The sequence below is a fragment of the Scardinius erythrophthalmus genome (assembly GCF_964197995.2).
Source record: "Scardinius erythrophthalmus genome assembly, chromosome: 16".
Taxonomy (NCBI): Eukaryota; Metazoa; Chordata; class Actinopteri; order Cypriniformes; family Leuciscidae; genus Scardinius; species Scardinius erythrophthalmus.
In genome coordinates, this window is record NC_138236.1 from 29,767,836 (window position 1) to 29,780,442 (window position 12,607).

General features: G+C 39.4%; 1 protein-coding gene across 1 annotated transcript in view; it reads left to right on the forward strand.

Annotated features, from left to right (window-relative positions):
- Positions 1–982: 982 nt before the first annotated feature.
- The window catches only part of ca14 (carbonic anhydrase XIV), a gene marked incomplete at both ends in the record, with an annotated part of 177,067 nt that continues 165,442 nt past the window's right edge, over positions 983–12,607 (forward strand). Inside the window, 4 exons of the mRNA XM_081388892.1 lie at positions 983–1,049; positions 1,290–1,310; positions 3,072–3,251; positions 5,553–5,698. Coding sequence (XP_081245018.1) covers positions 983–1,049; positions 1,290–1,310; positions 3,072–3,251; positions 5,553–5,698 — 414 coding nt within the window. The remainder of the gene's footprint in view (positions 1,050–1,289; positions 1,311–3,071; positions 3,252–5,552; positions 5,699–12,607) is intronic.

Here is a 12,607-nt window from a genome sequence, read left to right on the forward strand (position 1 = left end):
TGTTAGGCGCATCTCATCAGTAAAGCCGGTTCCTTGATTAATACTATTACTACGATTTACTACTAATCAAGGAACCGGCTTTACTGACGAGATGCGCCTAACAATGTCATGAGATATATCGCCCAACCCTATTACATACTAACTAAAGTTAAAAAAGTGAAATCATAATCAAGGACCCCTTTACCTTTGGGCTTTAGAAACAGACGTTCTAAAGTTTCTAGAAACATATTTATATTCAACACAAAACGTATATCCAGTATAAAAATATCCAAATGTCATGTATCGGTAAATTATGATGTTTTAATCAATGGCTGCATTATCATGTATAGCATATCTTTTTATTTACTGTTGATTTTTTGACAGCACCGTGAAATTGACAATTTGATAGTTATGCATGCCAAAAAAGTTTTTAAAACATTGATTGCAGTTTACAGTAAATAAACTAAATGGATTCTGAACTTTCTATTCTCTAGCTCTGGTCTCTCTCTCTCTCTTTCTCTCTCTCTCTCTCTCTCTCTGTGTCTCTATTCATTCTCTCTTTATTATCACCTCAGTACCCCTTCAATCAGCCTTTGCCTCAGTCCCCCCTTCCCCTCCCCTCCCCTCCCCTCCCCTCTCAGCTAGTTGTGTCATACACATTTTCAGTGTCCAGCAGCAAGTGATTTTCTCGTTCATTTGTCCTTTTCTCCTTCTGGTTCTCTCTCTCTCTCTCTTCATGGTGTAATTCTTAATCTTCTTCTGTGGCATGCAATGGCCTCTCTCTTTCACAATTCAGCTTGCTGGACCATCTTTTTCAGCTACAAAAAAGGACCAAGAATCACTTTTTCTTTGTAAATGTTTTTCGATACATAATTTTTTCAAGCCGTTCTGCTGTTGACCTTTTAATACCTGGATTTCCACCATTTCTACATTTTTACTGGTGTGTCTATACCAGCTTCTCATTGTGTGAGTGTGTGAGGCCTGTGGAGAGGAGGGTGAAAGCATGTACCTTGTCTGGATAACAGTGTCTCTTTCCCTCTTTTTGAAGTGTGTGGAGTGCTCGGGAAGAGGTAAGACTTTGATTAGTAATATATTATTAATACAATAGCATTTTGTAACAATGATCATTGCAACTAAACAGATGAAAAGAGAACAAGTTATAGGAATTATAGTTTTGATGCTTCAGTAATGTTTAATTGTTTAACTTCAGTCAGACTAAAGTCAGACACTGTTTGAGTCAAAAAAATAAAAAGTGCTAAAATATGCAGCAAATCTTTTGTAACCTTAATATATTCTTCCTCTTTTTTTAGCAAAAGAATGGACATATGCAGGTAAAACAGTTCTTTATTTTTTTCCCTCTTGTTCTCCATGATTTTGTGACAGCTTCTGTGAAAAAGCCTTGAATTTGGCTATTTAGTTGTTTATATTTCCATATTTGAATCAAGCTTACCTTATCCCTCAATTATGTATTTTTCTTTTCAAACTCTGTTACTTCCACTTAATCTCTTCCATAGTAGCATCACATACTCACATGGACAGAATGCAGAGTTTAGGAGAGAGAGAGAGAGAGAGAGAGAGAGAGAGAGAGAGAGAGAGAGAGAGAGAGAGAGAGAGAGAGAGAGAGAGAGATGTCCACCGGTGCAAGAGGCTGCATTTAAGTAGCTTAATTTGATACAAAAGAATGGCATGATGAAGAATAGGAGGGAGGCTGCTCTGCTTGAACAGCCATGCCATTTTGGAACAACCCATTGTAATCTTGTGACATTCTTGTCGTAATAAGGCTTTTGGAAAAGCTTATTTAGCCATATTTTGCATTGCATGCGCTAAACTGGTACATAATCTGTACTAATGAGTGTCCTGAACTAAATACATAACAGCTAAAAAAATAACAATATGCTGACATGCAAAATAATGTCTGGGTGAATCTCATGCAACCCATCAATAATTTGTCTAAATTAAATAAATAAATTAAATTAATTATATTTTGCTTAAAATTAAGCCTATTTTAAAACAGTTTAGATGGTGATGACAACTATATGTCAATTAAGCCTATTTAATATGCAAATTCTCATTATTGTACTGTAATATAATAATTAAGTATTTATAAGGCATGCTTGTATTTGCTTACATTTAATATTTGCAGATATAATGAAGAAAAAATTGTATTCTGCGTTTTTATTTACATTAAATTACTGAGAGAAATGAGGGGTTGTCAAAATATGCTTCACTGACATATGACAAATAATGTCACAATGACATGATGTATATTGTTCTTTTCTTTGAACAAAAAAATAATTTTATTTTATTTTTCTTATATGCAAGATTTCTGTTGGAATGATTTCTACTGTTATACCTACTTCACACACATTCCAGGACACTTTTTCAGGGCTGTACAATGTGTGTGCCATTGTTGTGATCCAACTCATTATTTCTGAATAAAACAGTTACTTGGTTGAGTGATGCTTTGTTCCCTGTCCATGTTTGGGACAGCATGCAAGAAGTAAACTGACAGATGCATGGAATATGTGGCTTGCAGTTGTCATAGAGATCTCCTTGGCAACCACAGATCAATGAGAGCAACCCAACCTCCCCCTCCCCACATTTTGGAGTGGAACGGGGGTTTGGGGTATATTCGTGGTCAACAGTGAGACTGAGTGGGCCTCTAATCCCTGTGTACACAGAACTAACTTGGCACCAAGCTGAAAGACCCAGACTCATATGCAACGTTTTCTTTTGTTATCCAATAAAACAAAAGCCTTTTTTATATGTATTTATTGTTGCTCAGTCCCCCCTTTTTCTTTCAATAGCTAATTTCACTACAGACTGTTTTAGCACTTATAACGTATGTGTAGTCTATGGGTTTGTAATCATGTATTTCCACATTAACTTTGCATGACTTAACACTTAGCTAGTACTTCACTATGAACTTTCAGAACATAATGTAAACACTCACACACACATTCTCCCTAAATGCTTTGATTTATTTTGAACTTACTAGCATTTATATAATTTATAATTCCACACACATTTTCATTGACTGATTCCCATACCAACATTCTCCTCGCTGTGGCACCCTTTTCTGGTTGTGTTAGGTGCTGTGGGACAGCCAGAATGGGCTGAGTTTTTTCCTGACTGTGGTGGTTCCAGCCAGTCACCCATAAATGTGGACACATCGCAAACACTACATGACCCAACGCTAATCCCTGTGCAGCCCCTGGGATACAACCAGCCTGGTAACAGACCATTCACCCTCTCCAATAATGGCCATTCAGGTAAATTGATCTTTTTCACCCATTCAAAATTGTCACACACTTAAGCTACTCCTAGAAATTTAAAACAAAAACTCAGAGTGGATTATGTTCACCCATTTGGTGATAATTTTGTCAAGTCAAGTCAATTCTAAACAATCATGATATTTATGTTTAAACTTTCTTAATATCTTAATTTTTATAGCAAATTCTAACTAAAAGGCATAAAGGGCACATAACCCACACAGTTTCTGCCAATCTCATTGTTAATCTTGAGTAGCCTACCTATAGACTAGTATTGCATCCTTCATATCTCCTAGTCTTTAGTTTTATCAGATTTATAAAAGACAGATACAGCTGTGCCGCTTCTTTCCGGGAACAGTCGAGCTCCTGGAGGCGTGTCGTGGGCGGAGCTAAAGAGCTTACCTGCCGACTGCCAACAAATACTGGCATTTGATGCAGTTTTACTTACCACCTGCAGTTCCGACTCATGACTGGGATCTTTTATCGCTAGGACCATCTTTCCGTTTCAAAAGTTCTGCAAATCCAGCGTCGAACTGGGCGTTGTTTATAAAATATTCCGTTGCTGCCCCAGAAAAACAAACTTCTTTGGTGACATTGTTGATTTGCCGCGTTCACACTGCATGTTTTTAGGCCAGATTTTCACTTGATTTTACGAAATCGCCGACAAATGGTCGAAATCGGTGGCAAACGATGCTCGTTCACGTGAGTGACAATCACTCAGTGTGAATTATCAAAGAAGTGATCTGAGAGCATCGCCGATGAGTTGCAGACGCCTGTGAGATATTTGACATGCTAAATGGCATGCTTGAACCTTCGATTCAAAATCCTGCTGTGTGAAATATGTCCTGACTGAAAATTACATCGGCGATGACCTACAGCCAGTGAGAAAGCAGGATACAGGGCAGCGGGTAGTTCGAGGAGGAGTTACAGACCAGAATATCAGTATTTTAATAGATACATTTACAATTATATCAAACAGAAACAAAGCACAAACAGTTAGTTAACCAGCCGCAACAGCAGCACATTGTAAAATTATTTGTTTACCTCCAACTTTTTTTGCAGAACACACAATCCTTGATTGTCTCCCCAATCATTTCCTTCTCCATAATCTTTTTTTCTTTTTCTCCTTGTCAGCGCACAGACAATTTGGATCGCAAGCTTCTTGCGGGCTATAATTTTTTATAACAATTCCAGTCTAGCGCGAGAACTCCGGTCTGACGCACGCGTGATCTTGCGTTATTTCCTTATCACTTCTTGCGTGTTTGTTTATGAAACGGACCATTTGCCAGAAGTTGGGGGGAGATTCTTCCTATTGTAAAGTCATGCAATGTCAAATCACCTGTCGCCGATTTATCGTCCAGTGTGCACTCAGCAGCAATTGAATGCTACCCCAGATAGTCGTGCAGTGTGAAAAGAACAGTGATCTGACGAGTTTGAAAATCGTGCAGTGTGAACTTGGCATAACCCGAAATAAGCACTTTGAAGGACGTGCTCTTGCTCTCACTCTGGTTGATTTGTGCGCGCGCTCTTCCGGAAGAAGTGCCCATACAAGGAATTCCACCCTTTATGACGTCATACAGGGCCATATTCGAAAAAAATAAACTTTCCGAACCTTAAAAAGGAAACCTGAAGGAGGATATTTTGGCACAGAAGTACTCCGTCATACATCCAAATCGTTTTTTTGAAACTTTGGCCATGTTTAGGATGAGAATCCTAAACTCTTTAACTCTTTCACAGTGTAAATAAGTCACAATGCATGAAATAGCATTAGACATCCCCTTTAATGCTAAATTCCCTGTTAAAAAATCATAAATGCCTTTGCATATTGCAATGAAATTCATAAATTTTTAGTGTCACTATAACAACATTTTAACATAAAACTGTGTGACAGTGAAATACTGGTTCCCACTTTATATTAAGTGTCTACTATGTACTAACATTTAAATTAATCATTTGATACAATGAACTTATTGTGTACATACATTTTTATGTTGTACTTATATTTAAAAAAATCCTGCATGTAGTTAGATCTGTAGCCTAATTCTTCCTGTATTTACATCTACCCACCCTTAAACCCAAACATATCACCAATCATGTGCCTGACCTGAACAGTATCCTACCTTAATAGCAGCAAGTATTTTGCAATACAACATGAACACAATAAGTACATTGTACACAACAATTATTTTTTAATGTAAGTACATAGTAGATAAAGACAGCTAATATAAAGTGTGACCAAATGCAGTTTGTTAAACATGACCCTCTTCTTTACCTTGAACTTCCTCTTGTTTTCTCACACAGTGCAGATGACATTGCCACATTGGATGGGCTTGGCTGGGTTGCCATGGTATTATAGTGCTGTACAGCTGCACCTGCACTGGGGTAATGGAGTAGGCATAGCTACAGGAAGTGAACACACCATTAATGGACAGAGCACTTCCGCAGAGGTGTGTGCATGTGTATCAGTGTAAATATTTTTTTAAATACAGCTTAAAAATATCTCTAGACAGAGACTGGTGCTTGCTCAAAAATGTTTCTCATTGGTAGATCACTTATGTCTTTATTTAGACTGTATGCTCAGAATAGCATACTACTAGGGGGGTCAATAGTAGGGGGAAAGGTGGGAATGAGTATAGGGGGCCTACAGCCCCGGAAAAGCAATTTCAAGTGGGCCCAATGCAATAAACTGTACAAGGTGCCCAGAAACCTTGCAACATCACTACATACTACCATTCTACTCTCACGATTTCTGGAGAAGATAGTGTATATATAATGCGCATATGTACATTGTATGTAAGCATGGAATATCTACATTTGCCAAAACGTGCAGTACATTACAGACCAAATTGTATGGAGTGCAGTTTAACACAATGCAATGCAATCAAGTTTACTGTCCATTTCCAGTGTGAACCTGAAATAGTATCAGCTGTGATTTTTAACATCCTTTTCATTATGTGATCATTTACATTTACATTTATTCATTTTGCAGACACTTTTATCCAAAGTGACTTACAAATGAGGTAAAGAGGAGTACGGCAAACGATTCATCGTAAAGTGGCAAATAAACACAAGAAGTGCTCATAATACAAAGTTTCAGACAATTGCATAGAGTAGAATAAGCTAGAATAGGGAGGGATTAAAGGAAAGCAAAAGCATATAATTTTTTTTTTATAATGAGGTAAAGTAATCATGGAAGAGACGAGTTTTCAGCTGTCTTTTGTATATTGTCAGGGATTCTGCATTCTGGATGAAGGTGGGGAGATCATTCCACCAGCAGAGAACAGTGAACGAAAATGATTTTGTGCCTCTCTGTGATGGTACCACAAGCCGTCGCTCATTTACCAATCGCAGGCTTCTGGTAGGGATGTAGACTCATAAGAGCGAGTGGAAATAGGAGGGTGCTGATCCTGTGATAGATCTGTAAGCAAGCATCAATGCCTTGAACTTGATGCGAGCAGCAAGTGCAGAGAGATAAAGAGAGGTGTGATGTGGGCCCTTTTGGGCTAGTTGAAGACAAGATGTGCTGCAGCGTTCTGAACCATTTGTAGAGGTTTGATTGCATATAATGGAAGTCCAACCAGAATAGCATTGCAGTAATCAAGCCTAGAAATGACCAGGGCCTGGACGAGAAGTTGTGTTGCATGCTCAGATAGGAAAGGCCTGATCTTCCTGATGGTTTGTAGTGCAAACCTGCATGACCGAGCTATCTTTGCAATGTGGTGTTTGAAGGTCAGCTAGTCCTCAAAGATTACTCCAAGATTTCTGATTGACCTTGATGGGGTAATTGATGATGAACCTACAGTAGCTGGATAGTAGGGGTGTAACGATACATCGATGTGGATCGATGCATCGATATAACGTCTAACGATACGATGCATCGATTGCTCACGTAAAATATTGATATAGGCCTACATCTTTATTTTGACACTCTCCACATTCTCACGTAACATCCTTCCGCCAAAGCGCACATTTTTGTTTACTCACCAACCATACTGTCTGCCGGTGTGTCTTTATAACGTTAATCTCCTCATCTGAAATAGATGTCTGACAAGACTGACTGAACCCTAAACAAGTTTTTTCACAAAAGCCGGTATTGTCCGCTGTCAAGGCATCGGGAGTTCATGTTTTACAGCAGAAACAGACAAGCAGTTGCACCCTTGTTGGTGAACACAACACGATAAGTCAGTTTTAGCGACTCAGCGCGCAGTATTCAGGTCAGATGGGCGTAAAAGGAAAATAAAAGCTGAAACATTTTCACGGAACCTTATTAAAGCAGCTTGTTTAGTGGTGAGGGAAAAGCTCACTGTATTGTGTGTACGTTAATCACAACAACAAAGTTTGTCAGGCGTCTATGTCAGCTGAGGAGATTAACGTTACAAAATATATAAAGATTAATAATACAACACTCAAAGAGTGTTGTATTATTTATCATAGCAATTACTTGGTTTTGTTTGACTCAGAAAGTTGAAATGTGAATGTATCTGCGCTGCAAAAAAAACAAAAAAAGAAAAAAAAAAACTTTTAAAGGGTAACTAAACCCTAAACCAACTTTTTTTATTTAATGATCTGTAAGAATGAGGCTTTATTAGTGCTGTTCATTGATTCGAGTAACTTTTTTGACATTTGGGTATAAAGTGTTTTAATTTTACAATATATGGTGTAAAAACGTCTGAGTGCTGCCCTCTTAAGGTTGAACGGTGGCTACTGCAGTTGAATTTTCCTATTGGATGTTGCGGTGGCAAGTGACGTAAAAGGTGGCAGGTGACGTAAGCAGGTTCCAGCTCTACCACGCCCCTGGTACGAGCTCACCACGCCCTTGGTATGAGCTAGCGTAGATTCATCTGTGTACAGTGGTCAGGAGGGTACGTAGGTGTAGTGTTGCTGGTTGCAACAGCACTGCTGGACTGCATAACTTTCCAGCAGACTTGGAAAATAGGCGCCAGTGTTTGCATGCACTTGGCCTGGAAGACCGTGAGTGTGAAACATGCATTTTCGCGGGATTGCTTCTCCAACGTAATAGAGGTGGAAATGGGCTTCTCTACACAGCTCGCGCTGAAAAGCGACGCAGTGACAAACGCTGCTCCTCCTGCGAGGACTCCACCACCGCAGCGGCGTCTTGATGTGAGTGATCATATTTAATCACAATTTATGGTTAGGCTAAAGTTATACCTCTGGGCTCGACAAACGCGTCGGCGCATTTTGCTGGATTTTTTCACATAGCGGCAAAATATGAATATGCCTATATAGAGAGCGCGCGCTATTGACATCAACTTGATAAAACCAGAGAATGACGGGCTCTGATAAAACTCATCAGATGCATGTACTTTACGTCGTCTTACGAACCTGTGAGCAAACTCCATTTTAGAGTCTGACAGCAGGTCTCAGGTGCACGCCCACCCCGCTCACGGTTCGTCCCCTCTCTCTCCGCTGGGGTCTGCCCACTTTTCTAGCATTTTTCAAATATTGACAGTGGGTGGAGTCAGGCTCTGACCAGGGGTTTAGTTACCCTTTAACATATAAGCATACTTTCAATTAACTTTAATTTTGTAATTTACCTGTATTTTTTAAGTTATTGTAACCCGCATTTAGTTAAGTCTTTTATTTTGGCGGGCCCACTTCCTGCGCTTTCCCCGAACTCCCAACTTCCTCAAAGTTACGAGTCACGGAGTTCACTTCCTCTCTGTCTCCACTGTGGCTGTGGCATGGTCTGTTCGGCATCCCCAAACAAATCTACAAAGTTCTCCAACTTTAGCGATTCAAGCTCTGAAAACTCGTTGCTGCCGCTTCCCAACCAGAGCCCTGGCTGATTCCGCTCTGTCTAGACGTCGGGCTGCACCTGGAGACCCCGTGTTAGTCATTCCGATCTCAAAGGTTTTTTCTGTATCAACTAATCTCCATTCTCCAATTATGGACCCTTGAATTCTCGACCGTCCCAACTCGAGGACTCCGATCGAGATGGCGAGCTAAGAGAACTTGGACATATATGTGGTAGGATAAGCAAACCACACATCCATCGCGACTGAACCTTTCCCTATTTGGATTATCTATTGCTCAATCCGTAATTAACTGACATCTCACCAGACTCTGTCTCGGCCGTGGAACACATTGCGTCGGGGTTATTTTTTTCCTTCTTTTTCTGTTTTTTTTTTCCCCATTCGTTGGCAGCGCATTAAACTGCCATTGAACTGAACTTTAAGTAGAATTGTGTTTTGTATGTGTCATTGAAGGTACTTTGTTTATGTTGTTTATGTTTTGTTTATGTTGTTTATGTTTTGTTATTTACTGAATACACACACTCAGACTAAAATCTATGACTCCGGTGTACTCATTCACAACCCAGGCTCCGTGAGTGATCCTTCTTCTGTTGCCAGATAGCATCCGCAGTCAATTGCCTAGCCTATAACTGTTACATTATTATTATTATTAATCAAAACAACCCAGCTGCAGTTTGATTGATATTACTTGGAACAGGGCCGTGCAGAGACCTCTGGAGGGGCAGGTGCTCAAAGTATAAAAGGCAGTGGCGCCCAGGCGCGGAGTTTGCGGGGGGCAGGGGGAGCATTGCCCCCCCTGGTGGCTGAAACGGGTAATTGCATTTTTTTTAAATGCATTGTTTAAAAAATATATATATTATAAATATTTTAAATAACGCAAAACAATTAAATGGTGGTAGGTAAATCTGATTTCATATACTGCTTTAGTAAAAATAAAAAAAATAAATCAAGGCTCTGGGTCACGTGACAAGTGTCGATTCTCAGCTAGCATGTAATAGCGTTGTAGTTATCTTACACCAAAATATGGACATAAGAAGATTTTTAAAACGTCGAGCTCCAAATGACACAAATATTCAGTCATCGGGATCTACAACACAAACAACAATAACCGATGATGACGATATCCAAACAGACACTGCTGTGAAATTGGAGGGAACACCCAGCTCTGGATCAGCAGCAGCAACCGTTAGCGGTCCTGACGTTCACTCCACAGCCACAGATGCGCTAGCTGCAGGTAACGTTAACACCAACAAAGATGATCTTGGAGAAAAACACGGCTGTCCCAAGCAACCTGCTCTGCCCCAATTCCCCTCAAAATGTTTTGGAAGTACAAAACGATCGTTTTCCACTTACTTCTACAAGAATTACCCTTGGCTTGAGTATTCCGTTAGAAATGATTCAGTCTACTGTTTTGCTTGTCGCCATTTCCAGACTGAAAGCTGCATTGAGGACACATTTAGAAAGGGCATGAGTGACTGGAAAAAACTGAGCAGTAAACTAGAGAAACATGGGAAAAGCCAGGCCCATCTGAACTGTATGATTAAGTGGAATAACTTCCAAGCAGCCAGCTCATCTTCAAATGGATCTATTGCAGCTAAACTTTCTGAAAGCCATAAAACTACAGTAGAAAAGAACAGAGGTTATCTATGCAAAGTAGTTGATGTTGTGAGGCTACTGTCTAAACTTGGATTGCCCTTTCGTGGACACAGAGGGAGAAGAGTCAGAATCGCGTGGCAATTTCCTCGAGGTTTGCAGCTTGTTATCGAAATATGATGCTGATTTTGAAAACATGCAATCCAATTATTTTAATGCCACAAGCCCAGATTTTCAAAACGAAATAATTGACATCTGTGCACACATGCTTTACAACAACATTGCTGAAAAAGTGCAGGAAACTGGCTTTTTCTCCATAATTGCGGACGAGGCCAGGTCCTCCAAAACTGAGCAGCTGTCAGTGTGCATACGATATGTCGAGGAATTGGAAATCAAGGAGCGTTTTTTGTGTTTCATGGACTGTTCTGCATCTCGCAACGCGGCTGGGATTGTGGAGGCCATCTACAAAGGGCTTGATATGTGTGGTGTTAAAAACATCCCAATCGTGGCACAGAGTTATGACGGTGCGTCCGTCATGTCAGGTCATGTGTCTGGTGTGCAGCAGCGCATCAAAGAGACTCACCCATACGCAGCCTGCATACACTGCTTAGCGCACAAATTAAATTTAGTGCTTGTGGAGTGCTGTTCCGTGAGTCCTGGCTATCAGCAGAAACTATATTTCCCCGTGCTGGACACTCTCATCAATGAGCTGGAAAGGAGGTTCTCCGGAGAGTCCATGGAGCTTGCACGCGCGTGTGCCGCAGTTTTGACATGCGACGAAAATGGAATTGATCCACTATTACAAAAATACACTCCTCTGGCACTAAAAGTTAACCCCCTTCTTGTTGCAGCCGAGATGAAGCTTGTCAAAGCCTCTGCTAACGGACCAATTTCAATTGAGCATCTTAAAAAAGCTGTAAAAAAAACAACCTACCCAAATCTCTATAAACTTGTACAGTTATCGCTCACTCTGCCGATTGGGTCATCTACCTCTGAGAGAAGCTTCTCTGCAATGAGGAGGATACGGAACTGGCTGCGGTTGACGATGGGAGCAGCCAGGTTTTCTTCTCTTGCGATCCTTCACATCGAAAGCGACATAACGGCCAAGCTCTCACCTGAGACCATTATCGACACATATGCCGGACGCAAAAAACGAAAATTATTGTTGTACTAGTCTGGGTAATGTCTAGGTCCAGGGCCGGTTCTAGACAGTAGGAGGCCCTAGGCAAAATTCATGTTGGAGGCCCCCCACCCCCAATAAAAAAAACACTTGAAACAAATATGATTCCTAACCTTTTTATTTATACAACATTTAATTTTAAAAGCAGTATATTTTTACTTACACATTACATAAGTTTGGACACATTAATATTTTTAATGTTTTTGAAAGAAGTCTCTTATGTTCATCAAGCCTGGATTTATTTGATCAAAAATACAGAAAAATAATATAGTGAAATATTATTAAAATTTAAAATAATGGTTTTCTATTTTACTATACTTTATATTTCTGTGATGCAAAGCTGAATTTAGTGTCACGTGATCCTTCAGAAAACTTTATAATATTCTGATTTTTTTATCAAATGTTAGAAATGATGCTTATATTTATTTTATAACCTGTGATACTTTTTTTCAGGATTTTTGATTATTAAAAAGTTATTTTAAAAAAGTCTTCACTATCACTTTTTATATATTTAACACATCTTTGCTGAATATTCATGTTTTTTCTGTATTTTTGATCAAATAAATGCAGGCTTGTAGAGCATAATAATAAACTTCTTTCAAAAACATTAAAAATAGTAATGGGTCCAGACTTTTACCGGTACTGTATGTACATATTAATCAAACTTTATCTAAGGTAATCTCTTTTTTGTTTAATGAAGATGTTATTGTTGTTGTTGTTATTTTGCTGGTTTTTTCAATTTATTCACAGTTCCAGATTCCCACTTCAGTAGATAAGTGCTTTTATATTGCATTGCTACCTTAAATATG